General features: G+C 38.0%; 1 protein-coding gene across 7 annotated transcripts in view; it reads left to right on the forward strand.

The window, feature by feature from the left end:
• The window catches only part of DMXL2 (Dmx like 2), a 160355-nt gene that overhangs the window by 48701 nt on the left and 90181 nt on the right, over positions 1-21473 (forward strand). For 6 of the 7 annotated variants that reach the window (XM_021095420.1, XM_021095423.1, XM_021095427.1 and 3 more), the window contains 2 exons: positions 16862-17040; positions 18777-18960. The exons of the other annotated variant lie outside the window; for it this stretch is intronic. In XM_021095420.1, the coding sequence (XP_020951079.1) occupies positions 16862-17040; positions 18777-18960 (363 nt within the window). The remainder of the gene's footprint in view (positions 1-16861; positions 17041-18776; positions 18961-21473) is intronic. 7 annotated transcript variants of the gene reach the window in all.

The following is a 21473-nucleotide window of genomic DNA, read 5'->3' on the forward strand; positions in this document are numbered from 1 at the left end:
GTTCTGAGATCTCAAGATGTCACGGTGTGGGTCAGTCATCTATGAGTGTTTTTTTTTTTTTTTTTTTTTTGGTCTTTTTTGCTATTTCTTGGGCCGCTCCCGCGGCATATGGAGGTTCCCAGGCTAGGAGTCGAATCGGAGCTGTAGTCACTGGCCTACGCCAGAGCCACAGTAATGCAGGATCCGAGCCGAGCCTTGTCTGCGACCTACACCACAGCCCATGGCAACGCCGGATCGTTAACCCACTGAGCAAGGGCAGGGACCGAACCCGCAACCTCATGGTTCCTAGTCAGATTCGTTAACCACTGCACCGTGATGGGAACTCCTATGAGTGTTTTTGTATATGTCTCTAAGGGATAAAGACTTTTTTTTTGGTGCAGGCAGTTCAATGGCCTGGTCAGTCTGAAAAGTCAGGTCCTTCAGTTCAGGGATATTATTTGGTATTATTTCTTTTGTGTTATTGCCTTCCCTTCATGTTCTCTTTTTTCTCTTCCACATATCCCCTTATTCTGATGTGAATAGTTCTCTACTAATCCTTTAATTTACTTCTCCCCTCCCCCCCATTTTATTTATTTTTTTGGCTGCATCCACAGTATGTGGAAGGAAGTTCCCAGGCCAGGGATTGTACCCACACAGCAGTAGTGACGATGTCAATTCCATAACTGTTAGGCCACCAAGGAACTTCCCTCCATCTCTTATTTTTCATGTCTTTCTTTTTTTGTTGTTTAAATTCTGGGGGACTTTTCAGCATTAACTCTGAAATATTTTTTTCCTGCTATTACGTTTTTAATTTTCAATAGATTTTTTTCTGCTTGTGTGAATGTCCCTTTTTAAATTATAAAATATTTCATAAGTATAAAAGAATATATGAAATTTATCTATAAGATATAATAAACAAATGCACATGTACCCACTACCCATGTGAGACAAAGGATATAAAACTAATAGGTTCTTTATTTTCGTCTTCCTTCTCCTCATGCCCCTCTGACCCATGCAACCGGAATCCTGAATTTTATTCTTTATTTCACTTTTTTTAAAAATAGTTTCATGTGTATAAATTCCCAAATAATACAGTGTTTATTTTTAGGTAGTTTTGAACTTATAAAAATGATACCATACAGTTAGTGAAATGCAGCCTCAAGATATTAAAAAATAAATTTGTGACAATGTCAATTATGTACTTTTTATTTTTTAAAGCACTCAGTAAGAAGAAATTACATTTAAAAATCACAAGTTAAAGTTTAGTTGTGTTTAGTTGTATATGGAATTAAAACTTCCGTATTGACGAGGCAGGGGTTGGTTTTCTAAGAACATCAGAATTCACCTAAGGCCCTTTGAGTTAACCTTTAGTTGTAGAATAATCAACTGTTTTGTGGTTGAATAATCATTTGGCAGAGAGGTAGTTGCTCAACAATTGGTGGTATTATAGACAGGAAGACTGTACAACATTATAGGCAGAAAGATTGTAATTGTGTGCAGTTTAGTAAACTAATAACTGACAGTTTTAAAGTAGTGAGGAGTGTAAAAAATATTTGGAGGTATCTGTAGCAGCTGTCACAGAAGTTAAACTTCTATGATTTCTATGGAGACAAAATTAGCAGCACTGTTAATATCAGTTTGATACTTTGCTTATATTCATAACTGAAATTTAGCATTTCCTTCAGTTAGCATGAAAATAGAGAAGTAATTACTCTCCCCAACTCCAGTTCGTGGTAGTTCTGGGTCCAGGTTTTTATGATTTCTCAAGAAGCACACCTCCCCAAATGAGGCAGTGATCACAAAGAAATACACTGGATTTGAGGCAGGGAAGTGAAGGTGCTTAAAAAAGGGTAGATTGAAGTTCCCGTCGTGGCACAGTGGTTAATGAATCTGACTAGGAATCATGAGGTTGTAGGTTTGATCCCTGCCCTTGCTCAGTGGGTTAAAGATCAGGCGTTGCCGTGAGCTGTGATGTAGGTCGCAGACGCGGCTTGGATCCCGCGTTGCTGTGGCTCTGGCATAGGCCGGCTACAGCTCCGATTAGACCCCTAGCCTGGGAACCTCCCATATGCCACAGGAGCGGCCCAAGAAATGTCAAAAAGACAAAAAATAAAAAAAAAAAAAAAAAAAAAAAAAAAAAAGGGTAGATTATCATGGGGTGATTAACAAGCTTAAACCTCTGGGCAACTCTGGGAGCCAGCACTCCTCACAGCATTATGTTCCTTAAAGATATGTTGATGCTGTCAGGTGGAACTGGCTTGCTGAAATGCTAAGGCATGCAAGATGCAGTTGATGTATCAGAAATATTCTTGTATCTTGAATTCTATCCATAGGAGCTTTGAATTAGAAGACCTTAGAACCTCTTGTCTAAAATCTGGATTGTTTGTTTGCTTAATTATTCATTTATTTCCATGCACGTGGCATGTAGAAGTTCCTGGGCCACATGGCACCCTGACAGCAGTGCTGATGCCAAGTCCTTAACCCTCTGAGCCACTAGGGAACTCCTGGATATTATATTTTGTCTTCCACATTTAAATCTAACCTAAGAAAAGGGGTCAAATTGGAGCTACAGCTGCCAGCCTACACCACAGCCACAGCAACGCTGCATCCAGACCATGCTGTGGTTTACACTGTAGCTCACGGCAGTGCTGGATCCTTAACCCACGAAGTAGGGCCGCAGATTGAACCCATGTCCTCATGAATACTAGTTGGGTTCATTACCTCTGAGCCACAATGGGAACTCCAGCCCTTTTTGTTTTTGGTATATACACTTAACATTATAGCTTTCCCTCTAAGCCTAGCTTTGTCCTATAAGTTTTTTTTTTTAATTAAAATGCATTTAATATGTATTATTTTTATTATTCTAAATAGAAGTTTTTCTAGTTTTTATTGTGACTCATTCTTTTATCCATGGGTTGTCCAGAGAATAGATTAGAATCAGGTTCGGTTATTTTGGCGTAGACATAGGTGGTGCAGAAGTATTTTATTGGTGCCAGCAAGTTTATTTTGTATAATTAAGTACAACTTACAGGTAATTTGTTATTAGAATAATAACTGCTGATACTGTTATGACAGTAACTACAAGTTTTTGACAGTTTATGTACTGGAATGTGTGCTTTCAAAAAGCCTGTGGGTCGAGCAATACTCTGCCTGTTTTACAGAAGAGGAAATTGTGGCTTGAGAACTTCCCTGAGAATACAGGGCTAGTCTGAAGGTAGAGCTCCAGTTTTAAACCAGGTATTTTGGATTTCAAATCACCATAATCAGCTGGCTTTGTATTTCATTGAGAAAATATTTATTGAAAATGTGTTTGTGGGGATGCTTTGGGGCCTAGGTCGATTATGCATTCATCTAGGAAAGGTTTATGTAGCTTCTGCCAGACACTTGGGGGCACACCCAACTCAAACTAAATTCTCAGCTTGGAAACTGCCACACAGTGTGCACATGGGTCTCCTAAGGCCTGTTTTGTGGTTACAGACACCCAGCAGAGACTATTTCCTTCACTTAGGGTCCAGGTGCAGGTGGACTTTTCCTTACCATATCCTTTTTCAGAGGAGGTTTTTTCCTTGATTTCACCCTTTCATTTAGGGCTAGTCCTTAGGGTTTTTTGTTTGTTTTGCATTATGCAGGCACCTCTGATCTGATTTGTCACCTTGCATGGACATCATGCATTGTCTCTCTCTAGCTACTATATTTAAAACTGAAGTTTGGAATTCCTGCTGTGATGCAGTGGGTTAAGAATCTGACTGCAGCAGGTCACTGGCAGAGGCAGAGGCAGAGGCAGGGGTGTGATTCCTGGCCTGGTGAAGTGGGTTAAAGGATTCGGCATAGTGGGCTAAAGCATCCAGAGTTGCAGCAGCTGAGGTGTGTTGCAGAAGTGGCTTGAATTCAGACCTTGGCCCGGGAACTTCTATATACTGTGGATTTGGCCATAACAAACAAACAAAAAACTGAAGCTCTGTGCCACAGAGTATCTGTAGATTCCCTTGACAATCCTTGCTCCCATGTTAGCATTTGTGTACTGTAGATTCTTGCCTGAGAAAATAGATGTAATCAGAAGAGCACTTTGATAAGTTCCCACTATCTATGTATATCTACCCATGGCCCTACATCTGTGCTTGTATGTTCTACCTTCACTTCTGTTGCTGTGAATGAATTGTCTGCTTTTTATACAAGGCCCGTTCTTCCGTTTGGGAACTTGATCTCAGTTGCCCCTGCTTACTCAGGTTATCTCACTTTTGCAGTAGTCTCCTCTCTTCTCCATTGGTTTTTCCTTCTCCTTTGGGGCATCGCATTAGCATGTGTGAAGGACTGAATACCTGTGTCTCCCGCCCCATTCACACACTGGAACTCTACACCCCCTGAAGTGATGGTGTTTGGAGATGGGGCCTTTTGTAGGTAATTAAGTTAAGGTAAGGTCATGAGGTTGGCTCTCCTGGGAGGAATAGTATCCTTATAAGAAGAGATACCAGAAATCTTTTCCTCTCTCTACCATGTGAAGACATAGCAAGCAGGTGGCTGTCTAAAAGCCAGGAAGAGAGGTCTCACCACAACCTGACCATGCCAACACCCTGATCTTAGGCTTCCAGCATCCAGAATTGTGAGGAAATGATTGCTTTGTTTAAGCCACCCAGTCTATGGTATTTTGTTATTGCAGCCTGAGCTAATACAGCATAGCATACACAATGTGCTATCATCTCATCCATTCTAAAGCAAATAAGCAACAACAATAACAAAAAACAACTCTTGACCTCTCTCAGCTTCTTTTACATTTCTTTGCCCTCCAGATAGCACCTTGAAATAGTTGATTGTAGTTACTACCGGCTCCCTTTTTCTCCTCATTTTCTATTGTACTTGTTCTCCACACCTAGGAAAATCCTTCCCCCACAGGCCTGTGTGGCTTTCCCCGTTAATAACGTAAATGTCACTGCCTTAATGAGGCTCTCCCTAAGCACCCCTTTTAAAAATTGCATTTCACCTCCCACTGTACTTTCTATTCCCTCTGCCTGCCTTAATTTTACTCCTAACACTTGGAGTCTGTATTAGTTTTCTATTAGTGCATAACAGATTATTACAAATTTAGCAGCTTAAAACAACACATTTGTTATCTCACCTTCTGTGGGTTGGGTGTCTGAACATAGCTTGCATGCTGTGATCAGGGACTCTATAAAGGCTACAGTAAGGTGTCAGCTGGGCTGAATTTTTACTTGGAGACTTGACAAGGGTGGAATCCTCTTCCAAGCTCTTTTAGGTTGTTGACAGAATTTATTTCTTTGTAGCTAAATTGAAACTGAAACAACTTCTAACTGGAACCTAGCCAGAATCCAGATTGGGATTTGGTAAACCCACATGCTGGGACTTTAGCCCAACCAAAAGCCAGATTGTGACTTGAACCTACATTTTTGTTGTCGTTTTGCTTTCTTTTCACTTAAGTAGAATCACTCACCTGGTGTCTGGACTTACCGAGGTTCAGGTTCTTTGTGTCTTAGTGCCGAAGGAATTCATTGAGAGACAAAGTGATAGGCAAGAAATAGATTTATTAAGATAGGACGCTTGTGAGGGATACAAGCAGGCAGGCCATTGTCCTTACTCTTCTGGTAGACTTCAGGCTTCCATCATTTTCTTCTTCATATCCAGTAAGAGAAAATTTGACCCTATGAGGTCAAACTAGGACTGTCATGGTCCTTATTCAAATCAGTGGAAGGATGGTGACATTTTAAATATGTTGAGTCATCTCAGGTTTCCATATAGTGAGGGTCTCCTCATCTTTCCCTTAAATTCCAGTCCTTGATCCTAAGGATCATTATCTTGGTGAATGTGAATACAAGCCTCATTTTATCTTTTACTTAATGACCTGAGGCATATCTCCTGCTTTTATTTATATTTTTATATTTAAGCAAGCCTGCTTCATTCCATGGTGTTCTGATGGCTTTCTTAAGCAATTATTAACTTACAGTCTTCTCTCAAAGTTCTCTAGGTTTCCTTTTCTATCTTTGGTCCCCTACTGGGACTTCTACAACTACCTGTGTAACTATCCTCCTCTATCCCTATTGAAATGACAGAGCTTATAGTTGATTTCCCTCATATATTCTTAATATTTCTGATTACCTAATTTTGCTTACAGCATGTGGTGTTTGCCACTGTGTGTGTTACAACTGGCTAAACTTTGAGACCATTTTAGTATATATAATCTTGACAGGGTTACTTGGTACTTTAAAAAATATTAATGAGCCATGTAAGAGGATCATTATTCATTGTCTGAACATGTTCTGATTAATTTGAATTCTCATCCTTAATAAATCTGGAAGATACCTTTGTACTTCGGACAAAAATAAGTAGTAAGACTAAAAAGTATGTCCCCTTAAATGGGTCAACTAGATTTTAAGCTCCTCAAAGGTGATTTGTTTGTACACTTCAGTATCTTCTCTGAATTTTTATTGCACATGCCTTGGCAGCTGATTATTATTTTTTTTTTCATTGTATTAGTCACATTCCCTTAAGCTTTTAATATTCTATTCGCCTAAGAGCTAAATGTTTCACATTTTTTATGGAAAGATAAGAATGGCCTTTGGGAGTTAATAAAATGTGTCATGATTTAAAAAGCTTATTTCTTCATGTTTTTTGAGAAGATATCACATCTAATTAAGATCCTCTTGATAAAAAGAACAGAAACTAACTTTGTAATGTTAGTTCCCCCTCCCCTCCAATCTGTTCTGCTGCTGTTAATAAAGCCAAGCTTGTCTGACTTGATGAAACAGATGGTAACTGTAATTTACCACTAGAAGGTATTTTCCACCGCCTCTGCTACACATGACAGGATTTCAGTTCAGGTGTTTTGGGGTCTCAAATCCAATTACCTTTAGGATTTTTAATATTATAGTTTATCAAATGCTTTTTTTTTTTTTTTTCCATTTTTTGCCACACCTGCTGGACATGGATATTCCTGGACCAGGGATTGAATCCGAGTCACAGCCATCACCCACACCAAAGCTCCAGCGGTGCGGGATCCTTTTAACCCAATGGGCCAGGCTGGAATTGAACCTGCACCTCTGCAGCTACCTGAACTGCTGTAGTCAGATTATTAACCCACTGCACTATGGTGGGCACTCTGTCAAGTAATTTTTTTGATGTTAAATCTTTGTTGTGGCATAGGAAGTTCCCAGGCTAGGGGTTAAATTGGAGCTGCAGCTGCTGGCCTACACCACAGCCATAGCAATGCCAGATCTGAGCTGGATCTGTGACTTCTGCCATGGCTTGCGGCAACACCGAGTCCTTAGCTCTTTGGGCGAGGACAGTGATCAAACCTGTATCCTAAAGGATACTAATCTGATCTTAACCCATTGAGCCATAACAGGAATTCCTGTAAGATCTGTTTTTAATAAGTGTGGTAAATTGAATTTTTGGAGGGCTTAAGAGTATTTTAACTTTTTATTTGAGCTTAGTCTTCCTTTTTTTTTTTTTTTTTTTTTTTTTTTTTGCTTTTTTAGGGCCACACCTGAGGCATATGGAGGTTCCCAGGCTAGGGGTCCAATCAGAGCTATAGCTGATGGCCTAACGCCACAGCCACAATAATGCCAGATCTGAGCCACCTCTGTGACCTATACCACAGCTCACAGCAATGCCAGATCCTTAACCCACTGAGTGAGGCCAGGGTTTGAACCCACAACTGCATGATTCCTATTCGAATTCATTTCCTCTGAGCCACGACTACAACTCCTAGTCTTCCTTTTCCTCCCCACAAGATGTACCTGGTTAAATCTTCAGCTCAAGAATTGTTTTTTTGTTTTGTTTTGTTTTGTTTTTTGTTTTTTGGATTGCTTGCTAGGTGTTTGTTTAAATTCTGTTTGTGTTTCCATGCAAATTTTGAATTTATTCATTCTAGTTCTGTGAAAAGCCATTGGTATTCTGGTAGGGATTGCATTGAGTCTGTAGACCTTCTTGGGTAGTTCCAATCTTTAATAATATTAGCTGTTCCAATCTAGGAACCTGGTATATCTTTATACCTGTGTCTTCTTCAGTTTCTTCATCACTGTCTTATAGTTTTCTGAGTATGATGATAAACAGGATTGTTTCCTTAATTTCTCTTTCTGATCTTTCATTGTTAGTGTATAGAAATGCAACAGACTTCTTTTTTTTTAATTTAATTTAATTTTATTTTTCGGTCTTTTTGCCCTTTTTAGGGCCGCTTCCCGTGGCATATGGAGGTTCCCAGGCTAGGGGTCTAATCAGAGCTGTAGCCACCAGCCTACACCAGAGCCACAGCAACATGGGATCCGAGCCACGTCTGCAACCTACACCACAGCTCACGGCAATGCTGGATTGTTAACCCACTGAGCAAGGGCAGGGATCAAACCCGAAACCTCATGGTTCCTAGTCGGATTCGTTAATCACTGAGCCACAACGGGAACTCCGAGACTTCTTATATTAATTTTGTATCCTGCAACTCTACTGCATTCATTATGAGCTCTAGTAGTTTACTGGTAGCATCTTTAGGATTTTTGATGTATAGTGTCTTGTCATCTACAAATAGTGACAGTTTTACTTTTCCAATATTTTTATAATGATTTAAATTTTTTCCATTATAGCTGGTTTACAGTGTTCTGTCAATTTTCTGCTGTACAGCAAGGTGACCCAGTCACACAGACATGTACACATTCTTTTTTTTTTTTTTCACATTATCATGCTCCATTACAAGTGACTAAATATAGTTCCCAGTGCTATACGGCAGGATCTCATTGCTTATTCTTTCCAAAGGCAATAGTTTGCATCTATTAACCCCAAATTCCCAGTCCGTCCCACTCCATTACTCTCCCCCTTGGCAACCACAAGTCTGTTCTCCATGTCCATGATTTTCTTTTCTGTGGAAAGGTTCATTTGTGTCATGTATTAGATTCCAGATATAAGTGATATCATATGGTGTGTGTCTTTCTCTTTCTGGCTTACTTAGTATGAGTATCCAGTTCCTTCCATGTTGCTGCAAATGGCGTTATTTTATTCTTTTTTATGGCTGAGTAGTATTCCATTGTGTATATACACCACATCTTCTTAATGTATTACCTCTCGATGGACATTTAGGTTGTTTCCATGTCTTGGCTATTGTGAATAGTGCTGCAGTGAACATGCAGATGCATGTGTCTTTTTCTTCTCCAATTTGGATTCCTTTTATTTCTTTTTCTTCTCTGCTATGGCTAGCACTTCCAAAATTATGTTGAATAAAAGTGTTGAGAGTAGACATTTTTGTCTAGTTCTTGATCTTAGAGGAAATGCTTTCAGCATTTCACTGTTGAGAAGGATATTAGCCATGGGTTTGTCTATCTGGCCTTTATTGTGTTGAGGTAGGTTCTCTCTGTGCCAACTTTCTGGAGTTTTTTGTTTGTTTGTTTTTTGTTTTTAAGAATAAATGGATCTTGAACTTTATCAAAAGCTTTTTCTGCGAACTTTATCAAAAGTTTTTTCTGCAAGTATTGAGATGATCGTATGGTTTTTATTCTTCAGTTTGTTACTATAGTGTATCACATTGATTTGTTAATACTGAAGAATCCTCACATCCCTGGAATAAATCCCACTTGATCATGGTATATGATTCTTTTAATGTATTGTTGAATTTGGTTTGCAAATATTTTGTTGAGGACTTTTGCATCTGTGCTCATCAATGATATTAGCCTATAATTTTTTTTTTTTTTTTTTTGTCTTTTTGCCTTTTCTAGGGCTGCACCCATGGCATATGGAGGTTCCCAGGCTAGGGGTCTAATCGGAGCTGGAGCCACGGGTCTACGCCAGAGCCACAGCAACGCGGGATCCGAGCCATGTCTGCCGCCTACACCACAGCTCACAGCAATGCCAGATCCTTAACCTACTGAGGGAGGCCAGTGATCGAACCCGCACCCTCATGGTAACCTAGTCAGATTCGTTAACCACTGAGCCATGACAGGAACTCCAGGCCTATAATTTTTTTTATGTGTATGTGATGTCTGTCTGGTTTTGGTAACAGGGTGATTCTGGCCTCACAGATGAATTTGGAAGTACTCCTTTGGGAATGGTTTGGGAACGATGGGTGTTAACTATTCTCTAAATATATGATAGAATTCACCTGTGTAGCCATCTGGTCCTGGACTGTTGTTTGTTAGGAGTTTTTAAATTACTAATTCAATTTCATTACTGGTAATTGGTCAGTTCATATTTTCCATTTCTTCCTGGTTTAGTCTTGGGAGATTGTATCTTTCTGAGCATTCTTCCATTTCTTCTAGGTTGTCCATGTCATTGGAGTATAGTTGCTCGTAAGTCTCTCACGATCCTTTGTATTTCTGTGGTGTTGGTTCTAGCTTCTCCTTTTTCATTTCTGATTTTATTGATTTGGGCCCTCTGTGTGTGTGTGTGTGTGTGTGTGTGTGTGTGTGTAGAATGAAATACCACTCAGCCATAAAAAAAGAATGAAATTTTGCCATTAGCAGCAACATAAATGGACTTGGAGGGCATTATGTTAAGTGAGGTAAGTCAGAAGTACCTGGTAGCACTTATATGTGGAATTTAAAAAAGATAACAAACACGTGGTTACCAGTGGAAAGAGGGATGGTGGGGAGGGGCAATATAGGGGTAAGGGATGAAACAAAAAGGGTTGCTATGGGATTATATGAAATCACGTGTGTGAAACTTGAAAATTCTAAACCATTATAGAATTTAAAGAGTCATTCAGTTAAAAAAAATTTTTAAATTCTATGTTCATAAAAGTTTATCTACGAACACTTGATTACTAACAATTGATTATTTAAAAATTTGAAAGTGACTTGAAACATCTTTTTTTTTTCAAAAATGTTTTCTTTAATAGAGAGTTACCCTTTTGAGGGGAAAACTGGGCTTTCTAAGGGTGAGGATGAGAAGAATTTGTGAGGAGGATGATTTTGAGCAGGTTACAGAATGTTCAAGGAAGCTTTTCCTTCTCTTGAAAACAGTTCTCTCTATACCTTGATTTAGTATTTTGGTTATTATTTTATTTTTTATTTATTTTTTTGCTTTTTAGGGCCATACCCATGGCATATGGAGGTTCCTAGGGGTTGAACCGGAGCTGCAGCTGCCAGCTGATACCACAGCCACAGCAATGCCAGATCCGAGCTATGTCTGTGACCTGCACCATAGCTCACGGCAATGCTGGATCCTTGATTCACTGAATGAAGCCAGGGATTGAACCCGCATCCTCATGAATACTAGTTGGGTTCCTTACCGCTGAGTCACAATGGGAACCCCAAGCATTTTGATTATTTAAGGATTGGCTTATTGACCTTTATTTCCCCTTTAATATGGAAATATTTTTACTTTTTAAACATGATATGTGTTTATTGTTAAGCATGCAGAGAAAATGAAAATCACTCCCAGATAGCCCTATGCCAAGTAAAAAAAGGCAACCGATCTCTATTTAATATGTATTCTTTTAGACTTCTTGATACCTTTGTAAACCACAGAGAAGTGTGTGTGTGCATATTCTTTAGACTGATTTCACTGTATCACAGGTAGATTAATGTGTCAGTACACATATATCCTCTGTAAAGGTGATGTAATTTTCCATTATATGAATGGAATATATACTGTAATTTAACTTAACCAGTTAACTGTTAATAAACAGGTAGTGGTTCCAATTTTTTTCTGTTGCTATTAAAAATGAATACCCCTGTATGCCAATCTTGTCTTGTTTTTAAATAATTAATTTTATATGGTATAATTTTCATGTGTAATTAACAAAGTTGTGTTTTGTTTTTTTTTTTTTTTCTTTTTTTGTCCTTCTTTAGGGCCACACCCACGGCATATGGAGGTTCCCAGGCTAGCGGTCATATCAGAGCTGTAGTTGCCGGCCTATGCCACAGTCACAGCCATGCCAGATCCGAGCTGTGTCTGCAACCTACACCAGAGCTCATGGCAACGCTGGATCCTCAACCCTCTGAGCAAGGCCAGGGATCGAACCCGCAACTCATGGTTCCTAGTCAGATTCGTTTCCACTGTGCCATGATGGGAATTCCTTTTTTTTTTTTTTTTAAATAAAGTTATTTATAAAATGTACTATTCAGTGAATTTTGGCAAATTTAGAGACCTACGTAATCACCACCATGATCAAGTTATAGGACACTTTCATCATTTCGGAAGGTTTTCTTTTACCTCTTCTCATTTAATCCTCACTCCTATTCCTAGTTCCAGATAACAAATAGCTGCTCTGCTTCCTATCAGTATTGATTAGATTTGTCTGTATTATTTTCATTTAAGTGAAACTGCATAATATATACTCTTTTGTGTCTGAGTACTTGCCCTAAATACAGTATTTTGTGATTCATCCATATCGTGTGCATCAGTAATTTGTTCTTTTGTATCGTAGTTGTATTTCAAACATGGATATCATGATTTGTTTATCCATTCTTCTGTTGATAATTATTGAGGTTGTTTGGAGTTTTAGGCTAAAATGAACAAAGCTGCTATGACCATTCATTTTCAAGTCTTTGTATAAACATTTCATTTCTCATGGGTAAAAAATACCTAGGAGTAGAATTGGTGGGTCACATGATACTTTATAAAAAAGTACCAAACACTTTCCAAAGTTGTACCATTTTGCATGCCCACAAGCAACTGCATTTGCTTTCCTTTTTTGCCAACATTTGGTATTGTCAGCCTTTTTAATATTAGCCATTCTAATAGTTGTGTAGTGGTATCTTATTGTGGTTTTAATATGTGTTTTCCTTCTTCTTTTTCTTTTTATAGCTGCACCTACAGCTTATGGAAGTTTCTGGGCTAGGGGTCAAATAGGAGCTGCAGCTGCAGACCTACACCACAGCCACAGTCACAACAGATCCAAGCCATATCTGTGATCTGTGCTGCAGCTTGCGGCAACACTGGATCCTAACCCACTGAGCAAATCCAAGGATTGAACCCACATCCGCACAGAGACAATGTCAAGTTCTTAACCCACTGAGCTACAGTGGCAACCCTACTTCTAATGATGTCAAGCACATGTTTATTGGTTCTCTGTATGCTTTTTCTGGATATGTGTTTATTCAACCTTTGTCCATTAAAAAAATTGGGTTGGTTTTCTCACTATTACAGAATTATAGGAGTTCTTTGTATATTCTACTACATTTGATAGATAAGTTATTGTAGATATTTTCTCTCAGTCTGTGACTTGCCTTTATTTATTTATTTTCCGTCTTTTTAGGGCCACACCCAGGGCATATGGAGGTTCCCAGGCTAGGGGTTGAATTGGAGCTGTAGCTGCCAGCCTACACCACAGCCACAGGAATGCTGGATCTGAGCCGCATCTGCGACCTACACCACAGCTCAGTGGCAATGCCAGATCCTTAACCCACTGAGCAAGGCCAGGGATTGAATCTGCGTCTTCATTGATACTAGTCAGGATCGTAAACTGCTGAGCTACGACAGGAACTCCTTGCCTTTTTTTGTTTTTAAAGTGTCTTTTGCTCTGCAGAAGTTTTTAATTTTGAAGAAGCCCAACTGACCAATTTTTTTTATTGGTTTGTGCTTTTTATGTCTTAGATTGAAGAAATCTTTGTGTACCCTGAAGTCACAAAGATATTTTATTATATTTTCTTTTAGAAGTTTTATAGTTTTGAATTTCACATGTTGAGGTGGATTTTTTGTGTTTGGTTTGAGATCAGTTTTTTTCACAAAGGGTAATCAAGATATTTCAGTGACATTTCTTAAAAAGGCAGTCCAATCTCCATCGAATTTCCTAGACAATTTTGTTGAAAATCAATTTTACATGCATGTGTGGATATGTTCCTGGCCTCCTGTCTGTTGTGTTCCATTGATGTATATATCAAAATCACAGTTATATATATATATGTATATATACTTGTATATGATACATAAACTAGTTATATATATATGCCCTTATGGTAATAATATGTCTTTATTATTAGAGCTTTATAGTTAGTCTTGAAATTGGATAGTGAGTCTTCTGATTTTGTTGTCTTCTTTTAAAATATTTTTGGTGGTATCAGTCCTTTGTTGTCCATACAGATTTTGTCAGTTTCTATGAAGAAGCCTGCTATGATTTCCATGGTATTTACATTGTATCTCTATAAGTCTGTTTGAGAGGAATTGTCTATCAGTAACATTTGTTTTCTCATCTACGAATGTGGTGTATTTCTGTTTATTTATATTTTCTTCCTCTTACCAGTGTTTCATAGTTTTTGGTGTACATAATTTGTTTATCTTCATAATGCAAAAAGTCTTTACAGAAATTACATTTCTAATTATTGCTAATGTATAGAAATAGAATTGATTTTTGAATTTTGATACTTAGTCTTTTGACTTTGCTTATATTTTCTAGTGGCTTTTTTGTTAGTTTTCTTAGGCTTTGGTAAATAAAGACAGTTTTACTTCTTCCTTTCAAATCTGTATGCTTTTTATTTTCTTCCCTTGCCCAATATATTGCAAGCGCTAGAAACTCTAGTGCAATGTTGAGGAGAATTGATGAGAGCAGATATTCTTGTGTTGTTCCCCATTTTGTGGGAAAAGCATTGTCTTTCACTGTTAGATATGATGTAAGGTGTAGACTTATTGTAGAGTTGCTCACCTTGACCATGTTGAGTGTTCACTTCTGTCCTTCCTATTCCTGGAATGCTGAGAGTGTTCTTTCCACCATGAATTAGAGTTTACTTTTGTCAAATGATTGTTTCTGCACATAGTGAGAAAATTATGTAGGTTTGCATTTTCATTTTGTTAATATGATGAAATATAGTTATTGACTTTTCCAATGTTAAACGTGTTTCACTTTGCTAGGATAAACTATTTGGTCATGATTTTTTTTTTTAAATATGTGGCTGGATTAGGTTTGCTAATAATTTATTAATGGTGTTTGAGTATTCATGAAAGATATTCATGTGTAGTTTTCTTACGTCTTTTGGTTTTGGTATCTGAGTAATAATATTGCCCTTATATAATGGGATCTTTTTCTCAGTTTTCTGAAACATTCCTTAAATGTTTGGTAAAATTCACCAGTAAAGCCATCTGGGTCTAGGATTTTAGTTGTAGTTTTAGTTTTGTTTTGTTTTTCAGTGAAAAGATTCAAATTGTGAATTCAGCATCTTTAGTAGATGTAGAATTATCCAGGTCTTCTCTTTCTTCCTTTGTCAATTTTTTAAGAAATTGTGTTTCAAGGGATTTAACATAAATTTTTGAATTTAATGGGATAAAATTGTTCATGATATTACCTCAGGTTTTTTTAATTCTGTCTGTAGTTACGTCCCCTCCTTCATTCTTGATAATGATAATTTGCGTTTTCTCTCTAAATATTTTATTGATCTTGTCAAAAAATAACTTTTGGATTCATTGATTTCTCTATTTTTCATATTTCATTGGTTTTTATTCTTCCTTATATCTCTTTAACGTGGGTTTCTCTTTGCTATTCTTTTACTTGATGCTTTAGGTACCAAGAAAAAAACTTAAGTGTTTGTCTAAGTCCAGATGGAAATCTGTAATTTTGTTCCTTAGAGATTGGCCATTTTTTGTTGTTGTTGTGGTTTTTTTTTTTTTTTTTTTTTTTTTTTTTTTTGGTCTTTTTGTCTTTTCTAGGGCTACTCCCATGGTATATGGAGGTTCCCAGGCTAGGGGTCTAATTGGAGCTGTAACCATTGGGTTATGCCAGAGCCACAGCAATGCCAGATCTGAGCGGCACCTGTGACCTGCACCACAGCTCATGGCAATGCCAGATCCTCAACCCACTGAATGAGGCCAGGGATTGAACCCAACAACCTCATGGTTCCTAGTTGGATTCATTAATCACTGAGCCACGATGGGAACTCCGAGATTGGGAGTTTACATAAATGGTATCATTATTTTCTTTCATGGTCTTACCACCATTGAGGCTGATGTATTATAAAAGAGATAGTGTCTATTAAAGAAGACAGCATTATTTAGGTCTTTCACAAAATTCTTAGACCTGAATAGAATGATAAAGTCAGTACTTTTTGTTATACCTGTAAATACCTTCAGTAGGCATAGAGGTGGTTCCTGAAAACTGCCTAAATGCCCGCTGACCATTTAGACCAGGGATCAGAAAACTATGGCCCATGAGCCAAGAATGATTTTCACTTTTTTTTTTTTTGGCTTTTTAGGGCCATACCTGTGGCATATGGAGGGTCCCAGACTAGGAATCTAATCAGAGCTACAGCTGCCGGCCCATGTCACAGCCATAGCAATGCCAGATCCGAGTGGTGTTTGCAACCTATAGCACAGCTCATGGCATTGCCAGATCCTTAACCCACTGAGCGATGCCAGGAATCGAAACCATAACCTCTTCATTCCTAGTAGGATTTGTTTCCACTGCACCACGACAGGAACTCTGTTCTTTACATATTTAAAGGGTAATGAGAAAAAACCCAGGAAGAATCTGTGTCAGAGACTATGGTTCACAAAGCCTAACTTACTTGGCCTCGTATAAGAAAAGTTTGCCTGAGTCCTGATCTGGAGTAATGAGCAAGTCATATTTAAAAAGGGTTTGTTTCATCTTTTCAGATCACCTCAAAAAGAAGATGATAATAGATGATAACATGGCTTCTTTCTTATCCTATCCAAGCTAGCACGTGGTTTCAGAGTCTTTTCTTTACAGTGACCCTTGTATAACATTGAAGTGGATAACTTGGCATCAGTTTCTGTGAAAACAATCTTTGTGTAGAGAAGATGGATAATAAGCACCCTGTCAAGTTTTTTCTCAAGCTAATTTAGAGTAATTGGCATCATTTTGGATTTGGTTTTGTACTATATGTAGGTCACATGTTTTATGTTTTATTTATATATAGCTTAATCTTTAAAGCTTCTTCAAACCACTTAAATTTTGAATTGTGTATGTACAAATTCGCTTTATATGCCCTATATATTTTTGCAGGATGATTGTCTTTTGAAAGTATGGTATCCTATGACTGGTTGGAAGTCTTCAATTATACCTCAGGATCATCATGAAGTGAAAAGAAGACAAACATCTACCCAATTTTCCTTTGTTTATTTGGCACATCCCCGAGCTGTGACAGGTTTTTCATGGCGTAAAACTAGCAAGTATATGCCCAGGTTAGACAACTGTGTCATGTAACTTCACTTTGTGTACTTAAATGTTTATAAACATAATGAAAGCAAAGATGCTGTTAATTGACATGATGGCAATTAAGAGCATAGGTTCCGGGCGTAAACTGCCTGAATTCAAATTCTGCTGTTGTTACCACCTTTGTGAGATTTTAACTGAACTTCCTAAGCTCTCTATGCCTCTGTAGAATGAGGATAGCAAAAGTATCTACCTCAGAGTTGTATGAGACTAGAATGTGTGAGTGAGTGTGAAAGCTTATACAGACCTTTGCACGCTGTGAGTGCCCAGGCAGCGTTAGCTGGTACTGTCAGTAGTAGGAGAAGCAGTAGATCCTAGGAAGGAAACATTAGCAAATAACAGAAAAGCACACATTGAGGGAAAATGAAACATAATAATAAACTGTCAGTATATAACATGCTGGGAAAGCATATCATATACGTACAGTGAATAAAGTGACTAAATTTTTCTTATCGTAGGGCTATCAACAAACTTCTCAAAGGATTTATTAATAACTTTTTCCTCATAGCATCTCTTAAAGTTATTCATAAGATTAAACAAATTAAAAAACAGCCCATATACATGATTCCTATATTATATATACAGTTCTAAAAACTCTTGCTTAGAAATCTGTATTCGTTTTTGAGAGAGGGTTATTTCATCTGCCAAATGTATCTGGCACTGTTTGCACCTGATGGGAAATACAGCACGGATTATAGAGGTGCTCAGTAAGTGATAACATGGAGAATTTGAACATCTTTGGAATCTAAATAAAAGAGTACTCTAACTTAATCTGCTTAAGTTATTTGCATCTATTGAAAACATTTGCAGAACATTTTACATTTGACTGAGTCAGATTCTGTGTAAGCATTTGTGTGTGTGTGTGTGTGTGTGTAAGCATTTTTTTAAGGGGAGAATTTTTTTTTGTTTTTTGTTTCCTAATGAGCAGTTAAATCATTTCAGCTGCTTGATGCTGTGACATTTTTGCTTGTTTTAACATAATGGAAATTGATATATAGCTTAAAGTTATATTTTCCTTTCAGTTTTATTATGAAGATGCTTATTTGTTTACCTGTTTAGATAAGAAGGATAAAGCAAAATGCTGCAACCATTGCCAGTTTAATTGCAATTAATGATCTTTTACAGTGGTCGTTCTGCAATTTGCAATGACTAGGTTTTCATTTGCTGTTTTGTTTGTTTTGTTTAGAAGATGCTAGTCCTCCAGAGCCTTGTTTCCAAGCAGCACATGTGTAGTCTGACATTAATTTCTAATTTCCTTTGTCAAGACCATTTTCTAGTTTTTATGATGTCCACAGCAATACTGTGTGTGGTTTCAGGCTCTTGGACCACTCTTTATCCACACAATGTTATTTCTAAAGCAGAAATACACTATTTTGTCATTTTGTCATTAGTTTAGCTGTTCAAGGCATAATTTTAATGAATTAGGGTGAGTGTCATGGACAGTCAGTCTGTTATTTTATGTTAACTGATGGTGCCCTGTATCCAGCCTGCTACCTTATAGATCTGAACAGGAAATAAATGGGGTTTGGTGAAAGTGTGAAATAGTAGAAATCTATTATTATTATTAGAATAATAAATACACATAGATCATACTGTTAGTTTTACATTAATGTCACCTTTATGCGTAAAGAACTATTAATAGCCTTTAATTAATTGATGGCATTGATATTCATAGTAACTTTTATTTATTTCTCTTTGTTATTAGAGGTTCTGTCTGTAATGTGTTACTAACTTCATGCCATGATGGTGTCTGCCGGCTCTGGGCAGAAACCTTATTACCAGAAGACTGTCTTTTGGGCGAACAGATTTGTGAGACCACCACTTCCAGTGGTGCCAGCAACCTTACTCATGCTGGAAAACACAAAGACAGAATACAGCATGCTCTTGAGGTACTATTTTATTTAAAATGGTAAATGAATTTTGTAGATAGTGTGAGTCTGGGAGGAATTCATAAGCTAAGATGCAGATAATGCACATGGTACGTGTTAATAATGAAATTAATAGTGAAAGATTTCTCACTTATTGTATGCCCCTTAGAAGCCAGATACAGTTGATAATGACCTTAGATATATAGTCTAGGTAAATAATATAAATTTAATTCTTTGATTTTGCATGTCAAAGGTGAAAATTTTTAGGAGTAAGCAGCTTTGATTAATGAAACACATAAAAGTCCTTGAAATTGGTTGTACTTTAAAATGTTTTGCTTTTGTTTCATGAGGATTGTTTTACTTTTATTCTAATTAGAAATGGCTATTATGAATAAGAATAAAGATGTTGATATTACATGAATTTAAGTTATGAAGTTATTATATCCAACAATAGACTTTATTTAATACACTGATAAAAAAGCACATGTATTATCATATATTGGGTTTTAATCTTTCATTTTACCTTTGTAAACCTATATATGCTATTTTAGCAGCCAGAAACATTATTCTGAAATCAGGTCTGTTTGTGTTATCTATTGCTGTGTAAATCACCACAAAATTTGTGGCTTCAAACAACAATCATTTTACTGTTATCTGTCATGGTTCTGGGGCTGACAGGGCCCCACTGGGCCAGTCCCCCTTAGGGTTTCTCATGGAATTACTGTTTGGCAGTGGCTAGGGCTGGAACCATCCATTTACAAGTCACGCTCCCAGTCTGGGAAGACCTGAACACCTCAGAGAAAGAGCAGGTGGGCTCATCCAGCATCTCCATCTCTTATCTGTGTTGTATATTGGTTGGATATGATTTCAAATCCACTTGTTTATGACAAAGCCCCCTCAAAAGTTGTTTTTAGAAGTATAGTTATATCAGGATGTCATCAGCACATCAGTTGTCCTTGATAAGCACAGCTGCTGAGGGGCCCCACTGAGGGTTTATTGATAACACATGGAAAAGCAACTGTGGGGAGTTCCCATTGTGGCTCAGTGGGTTAAGGATATGGCGTTGCCATGAGCTGTGGTGTAGGCCACAGACTTGGCTCAGATGCCCCATTGCTGTGGCTGTGGCATAGCTGGCAGCTGCAGCTCTGATTCAGCCCCTAGCCTGGGAACTTCCATATGTTGCGGGTGCAGCCCTAAGAAAGGTATTTAAAAAGAGAAAGAAAAGCAACTATGGCAAGAGAACATTTAGACTATAAACACCAAGAGTTTGTGAGGAATATCTGAGAGTTTTGGTATGGACAATAGTCATGACCTAGCCCTCTACTTCCTCCTGCAATGGCTAGGGTGCTTTTGGTCAGCAGTGATGTTAAACTGAGCAACAGTCTCAGGAAGAGAAGAGACCTATTTTCCTGTCTTAAGCTCTCCTTGTGGGCAGTGGCGCAAGGCAGGCATTGGTCCCTGGAGTGATAACCATTGCAGAAGCCTAGCCTGCCCAACACTGGTGTTGTGGTTTCCTAGCAACATGCTCCTGCAACAGGGGATGTGCGTTTTGCGCTGGCAGCTCAAAGTCAACTCCAGTTTTATTAAACCTTTTCTCCCCAGAAACCTAACTTGTATGAATGTATACCTCAACTTAATCTGTACTTATTTCTATCATCTTCCTTTGCCCAGAACAGTAAGAGTCATTAATCTATCATTGGTTTGGAGTATGCTATTTCTTTATTGGCTTATTAAAAGACATTACTCTGTATGCTAGTGGCTTATGAAACTCCTGCAGTGAATATGTTTGCCAAGTAAATTGTTGGAAAAAAGAAAAAAAAAGATATTAAATGAATTTACATGATTGCATTATAATTTTCATGGTTTAATTTTTTTTTCTTTTTGTCTTTTTAGGACCATACCCAAGGCACATGGAAGTTCCCAAGCTAGGGGTCAGATTAGAGCTATAGCTGCCAGCCCACACCATAGCCACAGCAACACGGGATCTGAGCTGTGTCCAAGACCTATAGTGAAGCTCATGGCAATGCCAGATCCTTGACCCACTGAGGGAGGCCAGGCATTGAACTGCGTCCTCATGGATGCTAGTCAGGTTTGTTACTGCTGAGCTGGGATGGGAACTCCCATGGTTTATTTTGAAAGTGAAATAATTTTTCCAATTTTTTTTGGGGGGGGGATCTTTTTAGGGCCCTACCCATGGCATATGGAAAGTCCCAGGCTAGGGGTTGAGTCAGAGCTATAGCCGCCAGCCTTGCCATAGCCACAGCCACAACCACAGCCATGCAGGATCCCAGCTGTGTCTGTAGCCTATACCATAGCTTATGGCAACGCTGGATCCTTAACCCAACTGAGTGAGGCCAGGGATTGAACCTGCATCCTAATGGATGCTAGTCAGATTCATATCAGCTGAGACACTACGGGAACTACAATTTTTCTAATTTTTAAATACAGTATTTATGAAATAAAAGTGTTTTCTAAGAAATTAGATTATTTAATAATAATATAGTGTGAACTATTTTATCCATTATTATTAGGGA

This window comes from Sus scrofa, chromosome 1, assembly GCF_000003025.6.
Source record: "Sus scrofa isolate TJ Tabasco breed Duroc chromosome 1, Sscrofa11.1, whole genome shotgun sequence".
Classification (NCBI taxonomy): domain Eukaryota; kingdom Metazoa; phylum Chordata; class Mammalia; order Artiodactyla; family Suidae; genus Sus; species Sus scrofa.